Source organism: Thalassophryne amazonica, chromosome 7 (genome assembly GCF_902500255.1).
Source record: "Thalassophryne amazonica chromosome 7, fThaAma1.1, whole genome shotgun sequence".
NCBI classification, from domain to species: domain Eukaryota; kingdom Metazoa; phylum Chordata; class Actinopteri; order Batrachoidiformes; family Batrachoididae; genus Thalassophryne; species Thalassophryne amazonica.
In genome coordinates this window covers 16,044,288-16,066,124 of record NC_047109.1, presented here as the reverse complement: position 1 = coordinate 16,066,124, position 21,837 = coordinate 16,044,288, and the positions used below count along the sequence as shown (strand labels likewise).

General features: G+C 43.2%; 1 protein-coding gene across 1 annotated transcript in view; it reads left to right on the top strand.

Moving 5' to 3' along the window:
* Positions 1 to 21,837, top strand: part of cep192 (centrosomal protein 192) — a 174,309-nt gene that overhangs the window by 27,406 nt on the left and 125,066 nt on the right. The window contains 4 exon segments of the mRNA XM_034173891.1: positions 15,733 to 15,848; positions 16,017 to 16,106; positions 16,599 to 16,748; positions 17,039 to 17,189. Of these exon segments, the coding sequence (XP_034029782.1) occupies positions 15,733 to 15,848; positions 16,017 to 16,106; positions 16,599 to 16,748; positions 17,039 to 17,189 (507 nt within the window).

The following is a 21,837-nucleotide window of genomic DNA, read 5'->3' as shown; positions in this document are numbered from 1 at the left end:
GACGTGCGCTGTGTGCGTCCGCTGCAACCCAGCTGTGTGCACTCAGTTGTGGCTGTCTGGTCCCCCATATGATCATGTCTGTAAATGCATATCAGCATGTCATGCAAGTGTGCTCTCCCCCTGCACGCCGTATGTGTGTGTGTGTGTGTGTGTGGGGGGGGGGGGGGGGGACGCCACATGTGTGTTGCTTTGCAACACCACACTCGTGGAGGCACTTAGACAAATTTCACTGCCAGCTCGAAAGTGATGATTTGCTGACTGTTTTCGTGCTGACAGCATGAATGGCACCACATTTTCTGTGTCAAGCTAGCGATGTTGGATGTTCGTGTGTGACACCTGGAATTTGTCCGACACCTGTTGCGAGAGGGTTTGAATGGACTCTCACAAGCCACACTATCTTTCAGCCGCTGGTGTGCGCGAATAGTAGTAGCGACAGGTGTATGAGGCGTTAGAGGCAGCTCTGATTTTATTTTATATATTTCTTTTCTTCACGACTGTCATGCAATTCATCCTTCGTGCACTAGTTGGCTTCAATCGTGTAGTGTGAAGGGGCTCTAAGCAAAGCTTCTGTAATGAGTTGGAATGGTGTATGAGTCCATAATGTTTATAAAACCCCTGGCAAAAATTATGTAATCACCGGCCTCGGAGGATGTTCATTCAGTTTTTCATTTTGTAGAAAAAAAGCAGATCACAGACATGACCCAAAACTAAAGTCATTTCAAATGGCAACTTTCTGGCTTTAAGTAACGCTATAAGAAATCAGGAAAAAAAATTGTGGCAGTCAGTAACGGTTACTTTTTTTAGACCAAGCAGAGGGAAAAAAATATGGAATCACTCAATTCTGAGGAAAAAATTATGGAATTATGAAAAACAAAAGAACACCCCAACACATCACTAGTACGAGGTCTGTTAGAAAAGTATCGTACCTTTTTATTTTTTTCAAAAACTATATGGATTTGATTCATATGTTTTTACGTCACCCAAGCTTGAACCTTCGTGCATGCGTGAGTTTTTCCACGCCTGTCGGTTGCGTCATTCGCCTGTGGGCAGGCTTTGAGTGAGCACTGCTCCACCCCTCTCGTCGTTGTTTCATTGCGAGGAAATGGCGGAATGATTTGGGCTTTTTTTCCATCAGAATTTTTTCAGAAACTGTTAGAGACAGGCAGCTGTAAACCATTCGAAAAATGTATCTGACTTTCGGTGAAAATTTTACGGGCTTCACAGAGAATAAGGAGTGTTACTACAGCTTTAAGGACGGCCCACAATGGCGCACGGCGCGCCGCGCTCCGAGCCGCCATCGAGAGGCAGAAACCACCACATCATTTCTAAACGGATCGCTGTGTGGAGCCGGGACCATCGTGTGCAATTTCTCTGGTTATCACAAGAGCTGGACATCAGCCATTTTCTGGCAGATTTCACTTTCAACAAGAGATTTTGTCATAGAAAGCCGCGCGGAGGCTTCGCGCGTCACGACCGATTCGCTGATGAAGCGAGACAAACCATCCCTTAGTTATGCTGCTATAGACGTAGACTGCTGGGGGGTTCCCATGATGCACTGTTTCTTTTTCTTTTTGCTCTGTATGCACCACTCTGCATTTAATCATTAGTGATCGATCTCTGCTCCCCTCCACAGCATGTCTTTTTCCTGGTTCTCTCCCTCAGCCCCAACCAGTCCCAGCAGAAGACTGCCCCTCCCTGAGCCTGGTTCTGCTGGAGGTTTCTTCCTGTTAAAAGGGAGTTTTTCCTTCCCACTGTAGCCAAGTGCTTGCTCACAGGGGGTCGTTTTGACCGTTGGGGTTTTACATAATTATTGTATGGCCTTGCCTTACAATATAAAGCGCCTTGGGGCAACTGTTTGTTGTGATTTGGCGCTATATAAAAAAAATTGATTGATTGATTGATAGTTAGCACCCTCCTAATGACAGGGTAGCTGTCCCTCTCCTGAAGGCTCCCTTGACGACTCTGCTGATGACGTGAATGACTCATTACCATGAACAAAAGACTGAAACTGCTTTGACCTGAGTACCCCATTGTAAACAGGGGATAAAGCGTGTCTCAGACCCCATCCCCGGTTAAGGCTGGGTTTCAAACGTTTCACAAAGAATGCCTCCTTGAGCCCTCTCTCAAACCATTTCTTCTCTCTGGCTAATATTTTAACTTCCTTGTCCTCAAACGTGTGGTTAGTGTCTTTAAGGTGGAGATGAACTGCAGACTGAGGTCCACTGGCGCCCTCTCTGCAGTGCTGGTATAGCCTTTTGTGTAAAGGTTGCTTAGTCTCACCTATGTAGTGTTCATTACAGTTTTCCTGACATCTGATAGAATACACTACATTGCTCTGTTTGTAACTAGGGATCCTGTCCTTAGGGTGAACTAATTTCTGTCTCAAGGTGTTAAATTAGTTCACCCTAAGGACAGGATCCCTAGTTACAGAGCAATGTAGTGTATTCAATCAGATGTTTACAATGGGGTCATCAGCAGAGTCATCAAGGGAGCCACAGCTGCCCTGTCATTAGGAGGGTGCTAACTAGTGCACTATAGGTTCTAATTAGAGCTATTGTTTAGTCACTAGCCTTAGCAGTCTGCCTCTCGGTAGGAGGGGTCTGGTTAGGTTTAAAACTCCAGCTTTTGTGACTTCTTGATTATTCTTCTCTACAAGAGTCAAGACAGAAGTCAGACCACCAGAGCAAGAATTTTAGCTGAGGAAGCTTTTGCGATTTGAAGCGAAACGTCCTCGCGTCAAGCAACGCCAGTCCAGTCGAAGATTCAAGCTTCTCTACTATCTGTGTAGTTAATTAATAAAATATTCTCCACAGACGATTCGCTCGCGCGCACGTTAAAAAAAGAAAGAAAAAAAGAAACTTGCAGCGGGGCTGTTCCTCTGCTCTTTCCCCCCCAAAAAACTCTGTCATAATTGTGTTTAGAAGCCAGTCACCCTTTGCTTTATTATACAGCTGTGTAGCTAATAAGCAAAATAATCTCCAGGACGATTCGCGTGCGCACGCACGTAAAATAAAAATAAAAAGAAACTCCGCTCCACGCTGCTGTGGTGCTGCTGCTCGCTCCAAAAACTCTGTCATGATTGTAAAATAAAGGACAAAAGAGACATAAGTCCTGCTCACAGGCTGCTACCAGATACAGGACATGTCCCCATCTTGAAACTCCAGACATCTCCACGTCACTACATATTCAGTCCCTGATTGGTCATCGCGGCGCGACGAGAACTGCGGCACTATAGGAAGTGGCAGGATCAAACGGCGATTAAAAAGTATCAAACGCCGTTGTTCGCGTTATCGCTGTCATCACGGGAGGTCTCCGGGAGTGCTCCCGGAATTATTCGACATGTTGAATAATTTTTTCGACAATTCCCGGTAAAGCCGGAACTAAGCCACGCCTCCTAGTGCCGGCGTTAACAACGACGTGTGATCCTTAAGAAGGCCAAAAACTCTTTCGGGACGCTTCCGGGAGCTCTTACCGTCTGTGTGTAAACAGGGCTTTAGTTTTGGGGATGAAAATTTACAGGGTGATTCCATAATTAGGTGCCTCTACTGGTGGTTGGCTTTCACTGCGGTATTGTATCACTTCCTGTTCCGGAGCACAGCGGTGTTTTTCTGTATCTGTTAGCTGTTTAATCTGCGCAGTTAGATTGATCTAGTTATCTAGATTACGATTTGTTTCCCAGTGTAATCTTTACGTGCCTTAACTAAAGCACTCCTTCTGCTGAATCACCTCTAAATTATTTACACATTATTCACTTTGCGTGTTTTTAGGAATCCGCTAGCTTAGCGTAGCTACTAGCTCTTAGCCGATTTAGCATGGCGGCTTCTCCCGTCTCTCCCGCACTTTTCTGCTCTGGGTGTGAAATGTTTAGTTATTCCTCGGCCTCCTTTAGCAGTAACGGTAATTGTAATAAGTGTAGCTTATTCATAGCTTTGGAGGCCAGGCTGGGTGAATTGGAGACTCGGCTCCGCACCATGGAAAATTCTACAGCTAGCCAGGCCCCTGTAGTCGGTGCGGACCAAGGTAGCTTAGCCGCCGTTAGTTACCCCCTGGCAGATCCCGAGCAGCCGGGAAAGCAGGCCGACTGGGTGACTGTGAGGAGGAAGCGTAGTTCTAAACAGAAGCCCCGTGTACACCGCCAACCCGTTCACATTTCTAACCGTTTTTCCCCACTCGACGACACACCCGCCGAGGATCAAACTCTGGTTATTGGCGACTCTGTTTTGAGAAATGTGAAGTTAGCGACACCAGCAACCATTGTCAATTGTCTTCCGGGGGCCAGAGCAGGCGACATTGAAGGAAATTTGAAACTGCTGGCTAAGGCTAAGCGTAAATTTGGTAAGATTGTAATTCACGTCAGCAGTAATGACACCCGGTTACGCCAATCGGAGGTCACTAAAATTAACATTAAATCGGTGTGTAACTTTGCAAAAACAATGTCGGACTCTGTAGTTTTCTCTGGGCCCCTCCCCAATCAGACCGGGAGTGACATGTTTAGCCACATGTTCTCCTTGAATTGCTGGCTGTCTGAGTGGTGTCCAAAAAATGAGGTGGGCTTCATAGATAATTGGCAGAGCTTCTGGGGAAAACCTGGTCTTGTTAGGAGAGACGGCATCCATCCCACTTTGGATGGAGCAGCTCTCATTTCTAGAAATCTGGCCAATTTTCTTAAATCCTCCAAACCATGACTATCCAGGGTTGGGACCAGGAAGCAGAGTTGTAGTCTTACACACCTCTCTGCAGCTTCTCTCCCCCTGCCATCCCCTCATTACCCCATCCCCGTAGAGACGGTGCCTGCTCCTAGACCACCAATAACCAGCAAAAATCTATTTAAGCATAAAAAGAAAAAATAATATAGCACCTTCAACTGCACCACAGACTAAAACAGTTAAATGTGGTCTATTAAACATTAGGTCTCTCTCTTCTAAGTCCCTGTTGGTAAATGATATAATAATTGATCAACATATTGATTTATTCTGCCTTACAGAAACCTGGTTACAGCAGGATGAATATGTTAGTTTAAATGAGTCAACACCCCCGAGTCACACTAACTGTCAGAATGCTCGTAGCACGGGCCGGGGCGGAGGATTAGCAGCAATCTTCCATTCCAGCTTATTAATTAATCAAAAACCCAGACAGAGCTTTAATTCATTTGAAAGCTTGCCTCTTAGTCTTGTCCATCCAAATTGGAAGTCCCAAAAACCAGTTTTATTTGTTATTATCTATCATCCACCTGGTCGTTACTGTGAGTTTCTCTGTGAATTTTCAGACCTTTTGTCTGACTTAGTGCTTAGCTCAGATAAGATAATTATAGTGGGTGATTTTAACATCCACACAGATGCTGAGAATGACAGCCTCAACACTGCATTTAATCTATTATTAGACTCTATTGGCTTTGCTCAAAAAGTAAATGAGTCCACCCACCACTTTAATCATATCTTAGATCTTGTTCTGACTTATGGTATGGAAATTGAAGACTTAACAGTATTCCCTGAAAACTCCCTTCTGTCTGATCATTTCTTAATAACATTTACATTTACTCTGATGGACTACCCAGCAGTGGGGAATAAGTTTCATTACACTAGAAGTCTTTCAGAAAGCGCTGTAACTAGGTTTAAGGATATGATTCCTTCTTTATGTTCTCTAATGCCATATACCAACACAGTGCAGTGTAGCTACCTAAACTCTGTAAGTGAGATAGAGTATCTCGTCAATAGTTTTACATCCTCATTGAAGACAACTTTGGATGCTGTAGCTCCTCTGAAAAAGAGAGCTTTAAATCAGAAGTGCCTGACTCCATGGTATAACTCACAAACTCGCAGCTTAAAGCAGATAACCCGTAAGTTGGAGAGGAAATGGCGTCTCACTAATTTCGAAGATCTTCACTTAGCCTGGAAAAAGAGTCTGTTGCTCTATAAAAAAGCCCTCCGTAAAGCTAGGACATCTTTCTACTCATCACTAATTGAAGAAAATAAGAACAACCCCAGGTTTCTTTTCAGCACTGTAGCCAGGCTGACAAAGAGTCAGAGCTCTATTGAGCTGAGTATTCCATTAACTTTAACTAGTAATGACTTCATGACTTTCTTTGCTAACAAAATTTTAACTATTAGAGAAAAAATTACTCATAACCATCCCAAAGACGTATCGTTATCTTTGGCTGCTTTCAGTGATGCCGGTATTTGGTTAGACTCTTTCTCTCCGATTGTTCTGTCTGAGTTATTTTCATTAGTTACTTCATCCAAACCATCAACATGTTTATTAGACCCCATTCCTACCAGGCTGCTCAAGGAAGCCCTACCATTATTTAATGCTTCGATCTTAAATATGATCAATCTATCTTTGTTAGTTGGCTATGTACCACAGGCTTTTAAGGTGGCAGTAATTAAACCATTACTTAAAAAGCCATCACTTGACCCAGCTATCTTAGCTAATTATAGGCCAATCTCCAACCTTCCTTTTCTCTAAAAAATTCTTGAAAGGGTAGTTGTAAAACAGCTAACTGATCATCTGCAGAGGAATGGTCTATTTGAAGAGTTTCAGTCAGGTTTTAGAATTCATCATAGTACAGAAACAGCATTAGTGAAGGTTACCAATGATCTTCTTATGGCCTCGGACAGTGGACTCATCTCTGTGCTTGTTCTGTTAGACGTCAGTGCTGCTTTTGATACTGTTGACCATAAAATTTTATTACAGAGATTAGAGCATGCCATAGGTATTAAAGGCACTGCGCTGCGGTGGTTTGAATCATATTTGTCTAATAGATTACAATTTGTTCATGTAAATGGGGAATCTTCTTCACAGACTAAGGTTAATTATGGAGTTCCACAAGGTTCTGTGCTAGGACCAATTTTATTCACTTTATACATGCTTCCCTTAGGCAGTATTATTAGACGGTATTGCTTAAATTTTCATTGTTACGCAGATGATACCCAGCTTTATCTATCCATGAAGCCAGAGGACACACACCAATTAGCTAAACTGCAGGATTGTCTTACAGACATAAAGACATGGATGACCTCTAATTTCCTGCTTTTAAACTCAGATAAAACTGAAGTTATTGTACTTGGCCCCACAAATCTTAGAAACATGGTGTCTAACCAGATCCTTACTCTGGATGGCATTACCCTGATCTCTAGTAATACTGTGAGAAATCTTGGAGTCATTTTTGATCAGGATATGTCATTCAAAGCGCATATTAAACAAATATGTAGGACTGCTTTTTTGCATTTACGCAATATCTCTAAAATCAGAAAGGTCTTGTCTCAGAGTGATGCTGAAAAACTAATTCATGCATTTATTTCCTCTAGGTTGGACTATTGTAATTCATTATTATCAGGTTGTCCTAAAAGTTCCCTAAAAAGCCTTCAGTTAATTCAAAATGCTGCAGCTAGAGTACTGACGGGGACTAGAAGGAGAGAGCATATCTCACCCATATTGGCCTCTCTTCATTGGCTTCCTGTTAATTCTAGAATAGAATTTTAAATTCTTCTTCTTACTTATAAGGTTTTGAATAATCAGGTCCCATCTTATCTTAGGGACCTCGTAGTACCATATCACCCCAATAGAGCGCTTCGCTCTCAGACTGCAGGCTTACTTGTAGTTCCTAGGGTTTATAAGAGTAGAATGGGAGGCAGAGCCTTCAGCTTTCAGGCTCCTCTCCTGTGGAACCAGCTCCCAATTCAGATCAGGGAGACAGACACCCTCTCTACTTTTAAGATTAGGCTTAAAACTTTCCTTTTTGCTAAAGCTTATAGTTAGGGCTGGATCAGGTGACCCTGAACCATCCCTTAGTTATGCTGCTATAGACGTAGACTGCTGGGGGGTTCCCATGATGCACTGTTTCTTTCTCTTTTTGCTCTGTATGCACCACTCTGCATTTAATCATTAGTGATCGATCTCTGCTCCCCTCCACAGCATGTCTTTTTCCTGGTTCTCTCCCTCAGCCCCAACCAGTTCCAGCAGAAGACTGCCCGTCCCTGAGCCTGGTTCTGCTGAAGGTTTCTTCCTGTTTAAAGGGAGTTTTTCCTTCCCACTGTAGCCAAGTGCTTGCTCACAGGGGGTCGTTTTGACCGTTGGGGTTTTACATAATTATTGTATGGCCTTGCCTTACAATATAAAGCGCCTTGGGGCAACTGTTTGTTGTGATTTGGCGCTATATAAAAAAATTGATTGATTGATTGATAATTTAATCCTCAGAATTGAGTGAGTCCATATTTTTTTTTTCCTCTCTGCTTGGTCTAAAAAAGTTACCGTTACTGACTGCCACAGTTTTTTTTCTTGATTTCTTACAGTGTTTCTTAAAGCCAGAAAGTTGCCATTTGAAATTAATTTAGTTTTGTGTCATGTCTGTGATCTGCTTTTTTTTTTCTACAAAATTAAACAACTGAATGAACATCCTCCTAGGCCGGTGAGTCCATAATTTTTGCCAGGGGTTGTAGAACCTTAGACGTCAACAGTTTTTAGAAGAAGAAGTCAACCCTTTTATTTCCTGTTCATTATGTATTTTTTAATGTTAATTTACTGTGTTAATGTATGTAGAAAATGTTTAGGTTCTTGTTATCATATACGAGGTCTGTTAGAAAAGTATCCGACCTTTTTATTTTTTGCAAAAACCATATGGATTTGAATCACGTGTGATTGCATCAGCCAAGCTTGAACCTTCGTGCGCATGCGTGAGTTTTTTCAAGCCTGTCGGTTGCGTCATTCGCGTGTGAGCAGGCTTTGTGTGAGCATTGGTCCACCCCTCTCGTCGGATTTTTATTGCGAATAAATGTCTGAACGATTTGGAGCTTTGCTGCATCAAATTTTTCCAGAAACTGTGAGAGACCTCCAGGTGGACGCCATTCGGAAAATTCAGATGGCTTTCAGGGACGATTTTGTGGGGATTACACAGATTAAGGAGTGCTCCCGCCGGTTTAAAGACCACCCACTGCGGCTGAGAGCGCAGCGCACTCCGAGCGCCGATCGACAGGCTGACACCCCGCTGAAACAAACAGATCATTTCCACCGTGAAGGCTTTGTTGATCCGGGACGTCGTCTGACTTCCACAAAAATGGCAGAAGACGTGGACATCAAGACTTTATCGGCACAAAGCTCCAAATCGTTCAGACATTTATTCGCAATAAAAATCCGACGAGAGGGGTGGGCTGCTCACACAAAGCCTGCTTTCAGGCAAATGACGCAACTGACAGGTGTGAAAAAACTCAAGCATTCTCACGAAGGTTCAAGCTTGGCTGATGCAGTCACACGTGATTCAAATCCATATGGTTTTTGCAAAAAATTAAAAGGTAGGATACTTTTCTAACAGACCTCGTACGCACCATTGTTATTATTATTAACTTTGTCATTTGATTTTTAAATGGATCACAATGGAAATAAGTGTTTTCACTTTCTTGTGTAATCAATGCATTTTTAACATATTTACAGCTATATTATGTATTTACATTGAACTTACTAAATAAAATCATTCAAGCTTTTAATATAAAGATGACTTACCGCCTTGTGCTGGAATGGCGTGTGAGTCCAGAATGTAGTTAGCAACATCCATTGTTCATTGTTGTTAGCTAATAACCGTAGCTTCTCCAAAAATATTAGTTTTATCAGTGTTCCGCTTTGGGGTCATTATATAGGTTGTCATGTATGGGTTCTTGTATGCTAAAATACGTAAGCATACCAAACGGCAAATGTTGCCTGTCCGCAGTTTCTCTGTGATCGAAGTTGCATCGAAGTTGAGCATTTTGTCTTTTCCGCATTCTGCCACAAGCAGGTGCTTCTATTTTTAGACATGCAGAAAAGGAGATTGTGGTGGAAGACATCAAATGCAATACACTTTTCTGTCATGGTAATGGCAGCATGACACTTAACTAAACTGATTAAACCAGTTGAACTAAAAAACACAATAAATCAACAACACTAACACTGTTAAATTAACATGAACCACAATGAAATTTAAAATCCTGAACTCCCATGGTGCATTACAGTACAAGGTCCATTGTTTACTGGTTAGCTAAAATTGCTCATTTCTCCAAAAATATTAGTCCTATTAACATTCCACTTTAGCAGCATTCATCCTTGACCCAAAATACATAAGCATACCAAACCACAAATGTCAGCTCTCCCCTGGTTTCTGTGTGATCGAAGCCATACCCACGTACACATACACAGGCCACTTGGCTATTATAATATAGACAAATAAATAAAAAATAACTTTTTTCCTTGTTCAAAGAGAGTGCAACCATGGAGTTCTTCTTCCACAAAATTAGTAGAAATAGTTTGTAAATATTTTCTACTGTTTTATTTTTCCCATGTCATTGCCAGACTATTTCATTCCTCCTGACAGCCAGAGGGCGGTGCTTTAGCACCTGGATAACTACATGTGCGCAGCACAGAGGTCGAGAATATATACCAACAAAGTCACGCCATTGAATGTGACCTGGGTGACATCACTGGTTGTCTTTATATACCAGACGCACCCAGCGCTCGCTTCTTTTCTACATTCTCGCATTCTTAGAGGTTGAGAACGCATTTAGCTGCGATTGCCATTCTCGCTTGTAGCCTCGCAACCCATCTTCGGTTGGAGCTACGTGCACTGCACACGTCCTCCAGAGGCTGCGAGACACGGCTTCACCATTTTTTTTTTTGTATTCTTTGACGCCTTTTGTGAGTACACCTTTCTAAGCGCCGGGTGCGCACCTTTGCCGCTGCCCTGCTGGTTATTTTCCTCTGTGCACATTAACTGTTGTTTCGATGAAAGCTGGCTATTTGTTTAGTTGTGTCACTAACCCCGTTAACTACGTGGTAGTGTGTGTATCAGAACCAGTATAGTGTACTGTGTTGGGATTGCCGTGAGTGTTTTCCACTCCTTGAAGTACTTCGTCTGCACTGCCGCCATTTGCTAAGTTTAACAGCTCCGCTAGAAGCTAGTGTTGTCGTTGTTGCTCTAAGTGACTTAGCACTTGGGCTGTGAGTTTTTCAGCTGTGTGCATCGTGTTATTACTGTGGCTGTGAGTGTTTCACGCTCCGGGCCTTGTATTAGCTTTTACACTGTGAGTGTTTCACGCTTTGTGTCAAGTCGATGGCTGTGAGTGCTTCACGCTCCGTGCCTTGTGTTACTATTTACACTGCGTGTGATTCACGCTTTGTCTTTCCATTTGTAACCATCAGGGCTTGCGTTAGCCATCTGCACGCAGTCCACAATGTTGACAGGGCCTTTGTTGCATGGCTGTAGTACCTGTTTGGCTCCCTTGAGCCCAGATGATGGACATATGTTTCACCCCTCGTGTCTTGGATCGTTCACCTGAGGGAAGCCCTGACTGGCGATGCCTGCCTTAATTGTGCCAGCATGCCACTGGCAGAGAGATCTGCTAGACTTGCGGCATTGGAAAGTGGAATATCTAGTGCGACTTTGGCCTCCAGCCCCAGGAAGGAACCAAAGCGCCGTAAACGCCCACATGCAGGAGCCCCTTCTGCTAAGAAGGTTACTCATGACCGTGCTTTGGCTGAAAAGGTCGAAACGTTGACTTCTGAGTTTGCTCAGATTAAGTCCTTGCTTCTGAATCTACAGCCTAGGGATGCAGTGACAGTTCCTGTTGTCCCTAATGAGGCTGATCAGACCAATGTAGTTACTCAGCAGGAGGAAGATGTCGTGTCTATTGCTGCAACTGATTCCTTGTACATGACAAGTGATATAAACTGTGTGGAGGATGAGAATGAGAGGGGTCTTTCTCCAAGCCATTCATTAGTGGGCTCTCATACCTCTGAGGCAGAGTCCATGCCGCAAACCGGACCTGGACTATCCTTTGTCAAGCATGCTGTTCAGTTGGCTTTATCCAGGCTTGGGGTCGACAATCCCCCTGCGGAAACCACCGCTTCAAGTGCCTTTTTCAAAGTCACTCAGAAGCCTGAGTTCAACGTTCCAGTTTCACAACCATATATGGAGGACCTCCGCCGATGTTGGGCGGACCCCAAATCATTGACCCATCTATCACAGGACTGCAGAGCCCTTAGCTCTATGTGTGATTCGGCGCAGTATGGTCTGAGTCGTATGCCTGCCGTTGACAGCATTATTGTGAACCTGGTTGTGGCTCCAGCTGATGCTGCTCGGCTGGATGCCCGCTGCCTACGTCCTCAGTGTAGGGTCACTGATGACCTCCTCACCAAAAGCTATGACATAGCTGCTTGCATCAGTTGCCTAGGCAACTCACTGTCCCATTTAGCCCTTGCCCTCTCAAAGTCTTTGAGGGAGGCAGAGGTTGATGATGCTACGCAAAGTCTTAGTGATGCCTCACTCCAAACCTTTGCTTATATGTCCAGAGAGCTTGGCAGACTGATATCAACCCTTACCATCACTAGACGTCAGGTGTGGCTTGCGCAGTCCCCCCTATCCAAACCCTGCAGAGGCACACTCCGTTCGCTGCCAGTTCTTCCAGGCCAAGTATTTGGACCTGCGGCCCAACAAACTTTGGAGCTTTGCTGTTGAGGCTAGTAAATCTCAGCAAGTTTGTTGACCTACACCGGTCTTCCAGACCTCAGCCAGTCAGATGTGCTACAGCTTTTCACTCTACATCCAGGCTTCCGCTGACTCCCAGAGCTGCACGTGCTTTTGCAGTTGAGGGCCAGCTCTCCCAGCAGCCTGCCTTTTGTGAGCCTACGGGCAGACCCCCGAGAACTGAACGGTTTCACAGAGCTTCCAGTAATCGCACCAAGAGGTCCTCAGGGATGCGAGGCAGAGGTGGTCGGGTCTGACTGCCAGTGTTTGGCCCCCAGCCGTTTTTCACGAAATCAACTCAGCCACTGGGAGGCTCAAGTTCAAGACCCATGGGTCATTTCAACCTTGTTCGAAGGTTACAGAATTCAGTTCAGATGTCGTCCTCCAAAGTTCAATGGGGTGAGGATGACTGTTGTTTCCAACTCTGTGCAGTCTGCTGCTCTACAACGGGAGATTTTGGAACTCCTGGAGAAGGGGGCCATAGAGCCAGTTCACAGTTCAGACCAGCTCAGGGGGTTCTATTCAATTTACTTCCTTGTTCCAAAGAAGGATGGCGGCTTTCGTCCTATCCTCGATCTCTGACATCTGAATCGTTATATCAAAGTGCTGCAGTTTCACATGCTCCGCACAGTAGACGTCCTTCAAACTGTCACACCAGGAGAGTGGTTCACAAGTGTCGACTTAAAAGACGCCTATTTCCATGTTCCAGTGGCGCCTCATCACAGGCAGTTCCTCCGCTTTGCTTTCGAAGGTCAGGCATACCAGTTCAGGGTGCTTCCTTTCGGCCTCTCTTTCACCCCTCGTACATTTACCAGATGTATAGCTGCAGCACTAGCCCCACTGCAAGCTCTTGGATTAAGAATCCTACACTACTTAGACGATTGGCTTGTGTGCGCTCCGACTCAGGAGCAGGCGCACAATGACACAGCTCTTCTACTGAACCATGTCTGTCATTTAGGACTCACAGTGAACTTTGCAAAGAGTTCTCTTGTTCCCAGTCAACAAACGACCTTCATTGGCATTGCCATCAACTCCCTGACTGTGACTGCATCGCCATCCCCGCAGAGAATTGGAAGATGTAATTTGTGTCGTCTCACACATTCAATGGGCTGTGACGCTGCCTTTTGGTTTGCTGCTCCGGTTGATGGGCAAATTGACTGCAATGTCGCTAGTGGTACCTTTGGGACTTCTGTTCTTACGTCCCCTACAGATTTGGATCAACAACCTAGGCCTCAACTCAAAGTTGCATCAGCACAGGCTTGTACGACTCTCCAACCAGTGCCTTCTGCACCTCAAACCCTGGGGGAACGTGGACTTCATCTGCAAGGGTGTCCGTCTAGGCTCTGTTCCTTCTCGCCGAGAGGTGGTTGTTACAGATGCATCACTCAAAGGTTGGGGGGCCGTGTGGAATCACAGGATAGTGAAGGGTGTCTGGAGTCCCCAGGAGAGACTCCAACACACAAACGTGCTGGAGCCTCACGCTGTGCGACTGGCTCTCAAGCATTTACAAACTCCTCGAGGGAGAACCTTGGGCTCTCCCGGAGACGAAGGATTTGTTGTCACAGCTACAGGGGAGGATTTGGCACCCTCACCCAGAACGCCTTCAACTGTATGTGTGGCCGTTGAGGGGCCAGACTCCTTGTTAAGTTCTTGTGACCAGGCTGTTGTTCAGACTATCCTTAATTCACGTGCTGCTTCTACCAAGGCTTTGTATGACAACAGATGGAAGCTGTTTGCAAGGTGGTGTGAGAAACAAAAGTTAGACCTGGAGCATTGCCCTGAGCCTGTTCTCCTCAAATATTTACAAGAACTGCTGGAGAAAGGAATTTCTGTCACTACCTTGAAGGTTTATGTTGCTGCAATCTCTACCCGGCACGTCTACGTTGATGGCCGGTCAGTGGGTTCACACCTCTGAGTGTGTCGTTTTTTGAAAGGTGCGCTACGTTTGCGCCCTCCAAGGCTTGCACGCGTACCTTCATGGGACCTTCCTCTAGTCCTGGACGGTTTAAGCTTATCCCCTTTTGAACCAGTTGAAAGTGCTGATCTTAAATTGGTGTCAGTGAAGACTGCCTTTCTACTTGCACTGTCTTCGGCTAAGCAGGTGGGAGAGCTCCATGCCCTATCAGTCGCTGGGGACTGTTTGCGATGGAATTCTGACGGATCTGGGGTTACGCTGTGGTCTAATCCGTCCTTTTTACCCAAGAGAATTTCAACTTTTCATGTTAACCAGCCAGTTTCCTTGGCTGTGTATGTCCCGCATTCTGATCCAGGATTATCTGTTTCAGGTTCCCTGTGTCCTGTCCGAATGTTGAAGCAGTACATTAGTGCGACTGCCGGGATCCGGAAAACGGATGCCCTGTTTGTGTGTTACGGTGATCATAAAAGAGGCTGTGCTGTCTCAAAGCAACGACTCTCGCATTGGGTCGTGGATGCCATTTTACAAGTATACAGGTCCAGAGGTCTTCAGCCTCCTAAGGTTACGTGCCATTCCACCAGAGGGGTGTCCACCTCCTGGGCTGCACTGAGAGGTGTCCCTTTGTGTGATATTTGTGCTGCTGCTACGTGGGCTTCGTCCTGTACCTTCACCCGCTATTACAGACTGAATGTGGCTGCTCCTCCTGCGGTGACTTCGGCGGTGTTGTCTGCCTCCACTCCCCACTGCTGATGCGAGGTGAGTGTGACTCTTCGTGACCTTGTTGGTATTAAGTCATCCAGGTGCTAAAGCACCGCCCTCTGGCGGTCAGGAGGAATGAAATAGAACGAGAGTTACGAATGTAACTACGGTTCTATGAATTCCGGATGACCGCCAGAGTTGCTTGTCACTCAGAGTCTTGCGAGTTCATTCCGAAAAGAAGCGAGCGCTGGATGCGTCTGGTATATAAAGACAACCAGTGACGTCACCCAGGTCACATTCAATGGCGTGACTTTGTTGGTATATATTCTCGACCTCTGTGCTGCGCACATGTAGTTATCCAGGTGCTAAAGCACCGCCCTCTGGTGGTCATCCGGAATTCATAGAACCGTAGTTACATTCGTAACTCTCGTTTTCAGTTGTTTGCGTCACATTAGAAGTCAACAAGAGGCAGATCAGGCTGGTCTCTGAGTTTCTCCTTGTGCCTCCTGGTGTTCTATAAGCTTACAGCTGCTTTTGTAATAATACCGACTCTCTTAAACTCTCTTTGACGTGACGTGTCCCTGTTTCATTTCTTTCTACTTCTACTCATTTTCAATGTGAATGTGTTGAGCAGATGACGATGTTGAGTTAAACGACCTGCCTGATGAGGAGTTGGAGCGTTACTTCAATAAGCTGGTTCCTGCGGCGATGCAGAGAGGCCGAGTCGAAGGCCAGGAGATTCCAGCATCCGTAAGATGCCGCTCTTACCTGTAGAATCTTATTTGAGTTGACTGGGATTATAGTAAAAACAAAACAATTGTTGTTCAAAACAACACGTGATTCAACTATCACTTGCTTTAAAAAATAAAACCAAAACAATTTAAACGTTTTTTTTTTTTTTTTTTTTTTTCCCTCCAGGGTCCACTGGCTGCTTCTGATGACGTATCAAACCCAGGTTCTAGAGAACCAGAACGCTTTAAGCACCAGTTCCATGATGACTGTGAAGAGGTGAATAGATTTCCCAAACTTATTTTTGTTTGTCAAAATAGTTACTGTAATCATTATTTACCTTTGGGTTGACTGTTCAAAGAATAATTTCAGCTACAGTTTAATTGCTTTTCCATCAGTAACAGTGATTTCTGATTTTCTTACAGTTGCAGTTAAATTGATTCTGTAAATGTTAAAATCAACATTACCGATATGAAAACATGGCTGTAATATTTGTTTTAAATTGAACGTATCCATGTGACAGTTTTGCTGCTGTTACTGTTTCATGTGTTGGAGGCTGGAAGGAGAATCCGAGCTGGTTTTTAAATTTACAACAATGCGGATCACAAATGCTGCACTTGAACATTAAATAGTCCAGAAAAAAGGAGGATTAAAAAGGATAAACGTGAAAAATATAAAGGTTATTTGATAAATTCAGTCTTGTAGACTATGACTGGAGTAAAATTGTCAATATTTTAGCTCTTATTCTGTCCTGTGTTTCTTCTTCTGGAGGACTTTCAGATGCCTGATGTACGTGTGGCTGCTACAGGTATGGACTCATGTCCCGCCAGTGACGAAGACACCGAGGACGAGCTGGAGCCTCCCAGAAGGAGCAGCAGTGTGACCAGGAGACGGCTGCTGCCGAGCACCTCCAGGCAGCTGGTCAGAATAACAAAAGAGTTTGACGGGACTCTGTTTGTCTTTCAAGCAGAGCTGACACAAAGTCGTGTCTCCAGTTTGCAAGAAAGTGCCTGACGGACTCAAGTCTCCATTATTATGTCATCTTTTTATAGAATGACTTTTGCTGTGGCAGTTGGTCATTGTTTTCTGTTAATTTGTGACCACGCAGTAATACTCTCACCAATCACCAGACGGGCTTGCATTTAAAAATGTGCTGTCGGCAGGTATGTTTTCTTTGAGGTGCGGCTGATGTCTTCTATGTGTTGTTCCAGGTTGGGGAGAGTAATCATCCCACTTTCAGACCAGGTTTAGAAGGAGGAAGCTCTGATGATGAGTCAGCTAGCAGCCATGGCGGTCCGTCTCAGTCTGGGATTGAACACAGACGATCTGCTGAGGGACAAGTCATCAACCCTCCTGTCACAGGTGAGATACAATCCTTCAAAAAAAAAAAAAAAACAGGACTGCCCTCCATGTGGGAATTCACTTTTTCCTCCTTTCTTCCTAAAATGGACACAACAGTAACATTAACAAATATACAGTACACCATAAACCACAAATTATACCTACCATCGACATTAACACTTGTCTGATTGTCCGGGACAAGTGTAAAATGTGATCGGACAAGCAATTTGCTGAAATTGTTGTCCGACCGGACAAGTGGCATTTTTTTGGTTTAAAACGTTCAAATTCTTTATTTTCTTCGCTCGGAACCAAAATACCTGACCGCTGCCTTTTTGTTTCGTGTTTACATCACGTCTTGTTTCACACCTCGCGAGAAAGTCTTTGTTTTTTCACGCCACTCTCCATGCAGTGGACAATCGGAAAACATGATATCACAGGGTTCTCCCCAGACAATGGAACAACGGCGCTGCCATCATAGTATCATACTCTGCCCTGCTCTCAGGTAATTTTCTAAAATGTAGCCAGGCTGTTGTGCTGAACTGCCCGCTTGTCCCTCCCCCGCTTCAGAGAGCTGAGCAGCACTGCAGCTCAGAGAGCACAGTGGGGAAAAATATACCTCAGTCAAAGTCTTCCGATAAAAGAGCTCCTTCTGTTTGCATAGCTCCAGAAATTCATTTATAGGCTTTATTTTACAGTTGAAAGCCTTCGTGTTTCCAAAGTTTGCTCAAATATGCTGTGAGAGTGAAGAGTCTCTCGTATATATATATACACACACACACACAGAGAGAGAGAGAGAAGCAGATGCTACACGCTGTAAAAAGCAGCAAAACAATTTTAATCAACTATCATCTTCGCCACACAACCTTAGTGAAACAGTAAAGTGTGAAAAACTGATTCAGAAAGTATTATTCATCCAGGATTCATCTTTAAAAGAGCAGATTTATCTTTTTACTTCTTCCAGAATTATTTTTTTCATTTTCTTTTTATTGTTGTTGTTTATGCGCCAATGACACCCGATCAAATTACTTGTATGTGAGAACTTACTTGGCAATAAATTTGATTCTGATTTGACAATCAAATCAGTCCAGATTTAGCTATTGTTCAAACAAGACAATTAGGGGTTATATTGTTTTTTTTAAATAAGTATGCAATTCCACTCAAAAAATGTTGAAAGAAAAAAAAAAAAAGCTAAACTGTCAACATGACAGAAAAACTCTGCCTGGACTTTTACTGGATTAAAGGTAAAAATGACAGTGTGTCATTTTTAAAGAATAGAGCAAATGTTATGTCCATCAAATATGAATGTGTTTTTAAACTTTTCAGTGGCCTTTATTTTCTTAACATGGACAGAAAAATACAAAAAAGAACTTTGATATTACAACATAAGTGTAAATTTTTTGTCTATTATTCTTGCTTTCAGTGCATCTAAAACCAGTCAAATGACTTGCAACGCGCACCGTCTCAGGCGATAATTGCCAACAGCACCGCTATACTAAAAATTTCTGGGGAGAACCCTGTATCATATGTACACGAGACCACTGTATGGTGTGTGCATTCGTAGCATCTTCTTGCGAGATTCTGTGGCGGGAAACATTAGATAACGAACATCGCATCGATTAACACGCCCTTTGAAGAATATATTGAACAGAATGTCTTTTCTAAACCTCTGAAACTGGGCCAGATAGCAGGGAAAACACCAGTCTAAAGCAAAGCATCAACCCCTGCAAGTATAGAAGCTTTAAAGAAGAGGTATGAAGAGAAAGGAAGAGAGAGGAAGTTTGTGAGTAGCTCGACACAGGATTATCCGTGGCTGGTGCACAAGGAAGAGGACAACACAATATACTGCCATGTCTGTCGGGATTTTCCTTCAATTGCAGACCAGTAAGTCATTTTTAAATGTTGAAATAAAAGAATTTGATTTGCTTTATCAAAAAACATACTGGCAAATGATCATGCATTGAACAGTGATGAATTCAGAAAATAGAATAGAATTTATTCGGCACACAAAATATTCAAAAACAATTCCACAAACTCATAAACAATACTTGTGAGTCCGAAAGGGTGTGGGCTGAAGCAAAGCTTATCAGCGCCCACCCCTGCTAGTACAAGTCCATCAGTTCTAATCAGTGATATTTACATAAATACAGATTCACTACTACATGTCAACACACGGACATACACATCAATATACTATTCACTTATATTTATATAGTACCAGATCACAAGAAAGTCAACTCAAGGCACATACGCATGTAAGGACTAACCTACCAACCCCCCAGAGCAAGCACTAGACAACTGTGGTGAGGAAAAACTCCCTATAAGGAAGAAACCTCAAGCAGACCAGGCTCTTGGGGGTGACCCTCTGCTTGGGCCGTGCCATATATGCCTATATACATATGTATATACTTTACATACCTAAATATATGCATATATATACATAAATATACACATACACCTACCCATATCTCTATACCAGTGATTCTCAACCGGGGTGCCGCGGCACCCTAGGGTGCCGTGATCGATCGTCAGAGGTGCCGTGGGTATTTTTCATATTCGCGATTATTTTTCATATTCGCGATTACCGTGAATTATTTATTTTATCCACAAAGCATAAAACGACAGAATCTGACGTCAAACGTGCTGCAGCCTCGCTCTCGTCTTAAGATGGGACAATAACAAGGAGGCTGACGGCCGATTAAAACAGTGCCGTCTTCTTCAAAAGCCGTCTAAAATGCGGAGCTGTCGGTGTGTGTGTCTGTGCCTGTGTGTGCGCGCGCGGAGTTAACAGGCTGCAGACTGCGAGGGAGGGGGTGAGTGAGGGAGGGGGTGGGTGAGGGAGATTCCTGAATGCAGGTTCAGTGTGCAGCGAGCGCGGAGCAGAGAGTGGATTTTAACCCGAGTGAACGTTAACAAAACGAAAACGTGAAGCTGCCTTTACTTCTCTCTGAACTTTCTCTAAAGGTGTGATTCTGCTGTTACCATCCTGTTCACACCATGTGCGCGTCGTATGCTGAATTTATGAGATCATGAGATGAAATAAATGGTCAAATATATTTAAAAACATATTTAAAAAATGAGAATATATGAATGAACTGAGCCACAAAAAAAAAACAATGTTCAGACGCACAGATCACAAAAAGCAGGTGAGAACTCTGAACTTTAACAGCTGTTATTTTCCAGAGGTATTTAATGTTCAATCTTGAGCTTAATGCAGTGTTTAAGCACAAAACGTGACTGATAAGGAGAAACAATTCAGAAATGCAACAGAAACAACCACAATTCAGAAAAAGTGGGACTGTATGTAAAATGAAGATAAAAATAAAAATGTTGCACCATTCCAGTTTCTCCACTCACAGAAGCCAAGCGTTCTTCCAGAGTTGTGTAATTATACTACAATAGTAGAATATAAAGAAGGGGAAAAAAGAAAAAAAAATAGACAATATATTCGTCAATCGCAATTATTTGTCTGACAATAATCGTCTCCAGAAATTCCTAATCGTGACAGCCCTACTTGAGATCAGAGCGCAAAATGCTTGAGGATTTTCGAAATGCGGTGTTTTCTGTATCGATTTTCTATTAATAATAATAATGATATTTGGGTTTTGCGCAAAACCAGAGGTAATAGCATTATAATATTATTTTGGTTAGTGGTGTGCCGCAGGATTTTGTAAATATAAAAAGGGTGCCGCGGCTCAAAAAAGGTTGAAAATCACTGCTCTATACTATATATATCTACACATACACACATACATACATATACGAGTACACATATATAAACATACATATACACATACATTAACACATACACACACATTCAAGTATACAATACGTCCCACTTATAAATTGATCATTCCCTATAAATCAAATTAGATTTGCTTCTTTATGATCCCGAGACATGATGTTCTTTTTGATTAGTTTCTTAAATCTTACTAAGGTACCACTCATTCTAACCTCTGTTGAACATTCGTTCCATTTCTTCACCCCAACCACAGACACACAAAAACCCCTTTACATTTGTTCTTACTGGTGGTTTAATAAAATGTGCACAACCTCTTAAACTATAACTGGATTCCCTCAATCTGAACACACTCTGGACATGTCTCGGTAAGGCTTGGTTTTTTTGCTCGAAACAAAGTTTGAATTGTAATGTAATCGACCAAATCTATGAATTTTAATAAATTAAAGGACACAAATAGAGAATGAGTTGGTTCACGATAATGTTTATTGCAGATGATTCGTATGGCTTGTTTTTGCAAAAGGAATATTGGATTGGTGTTTGATTTATAAGTGTTTCCCCATGACTCAACACTGTCATATATGGTACCATCAGAGAATGATATAAAGTAAGTAACCCATCTTGTGGCAGTACATCTTTGGCTTTATACAAAATGGTTATAGTTTTTGACAATTTTGATTTGACATAATTTATATGTGGTTTCCAGCTACGTTGTTATCAATTATAACACCTAAAAATTTATTCTCTATTACAACCCCTGGCAAAAATTATGGAATCACCGCCCTCGGAGGATGTTCATTCAGTTGTTTAATTTTGTAGAAAAAAGCAGATCACAGACATGACACAAAACTAAAGTCATTTCAAATGGCACCTTTCTGGCTTTAAGAAACACTATAAGAAATCAGGAAAAAAATTGTGGCAGTTAGTAACGGT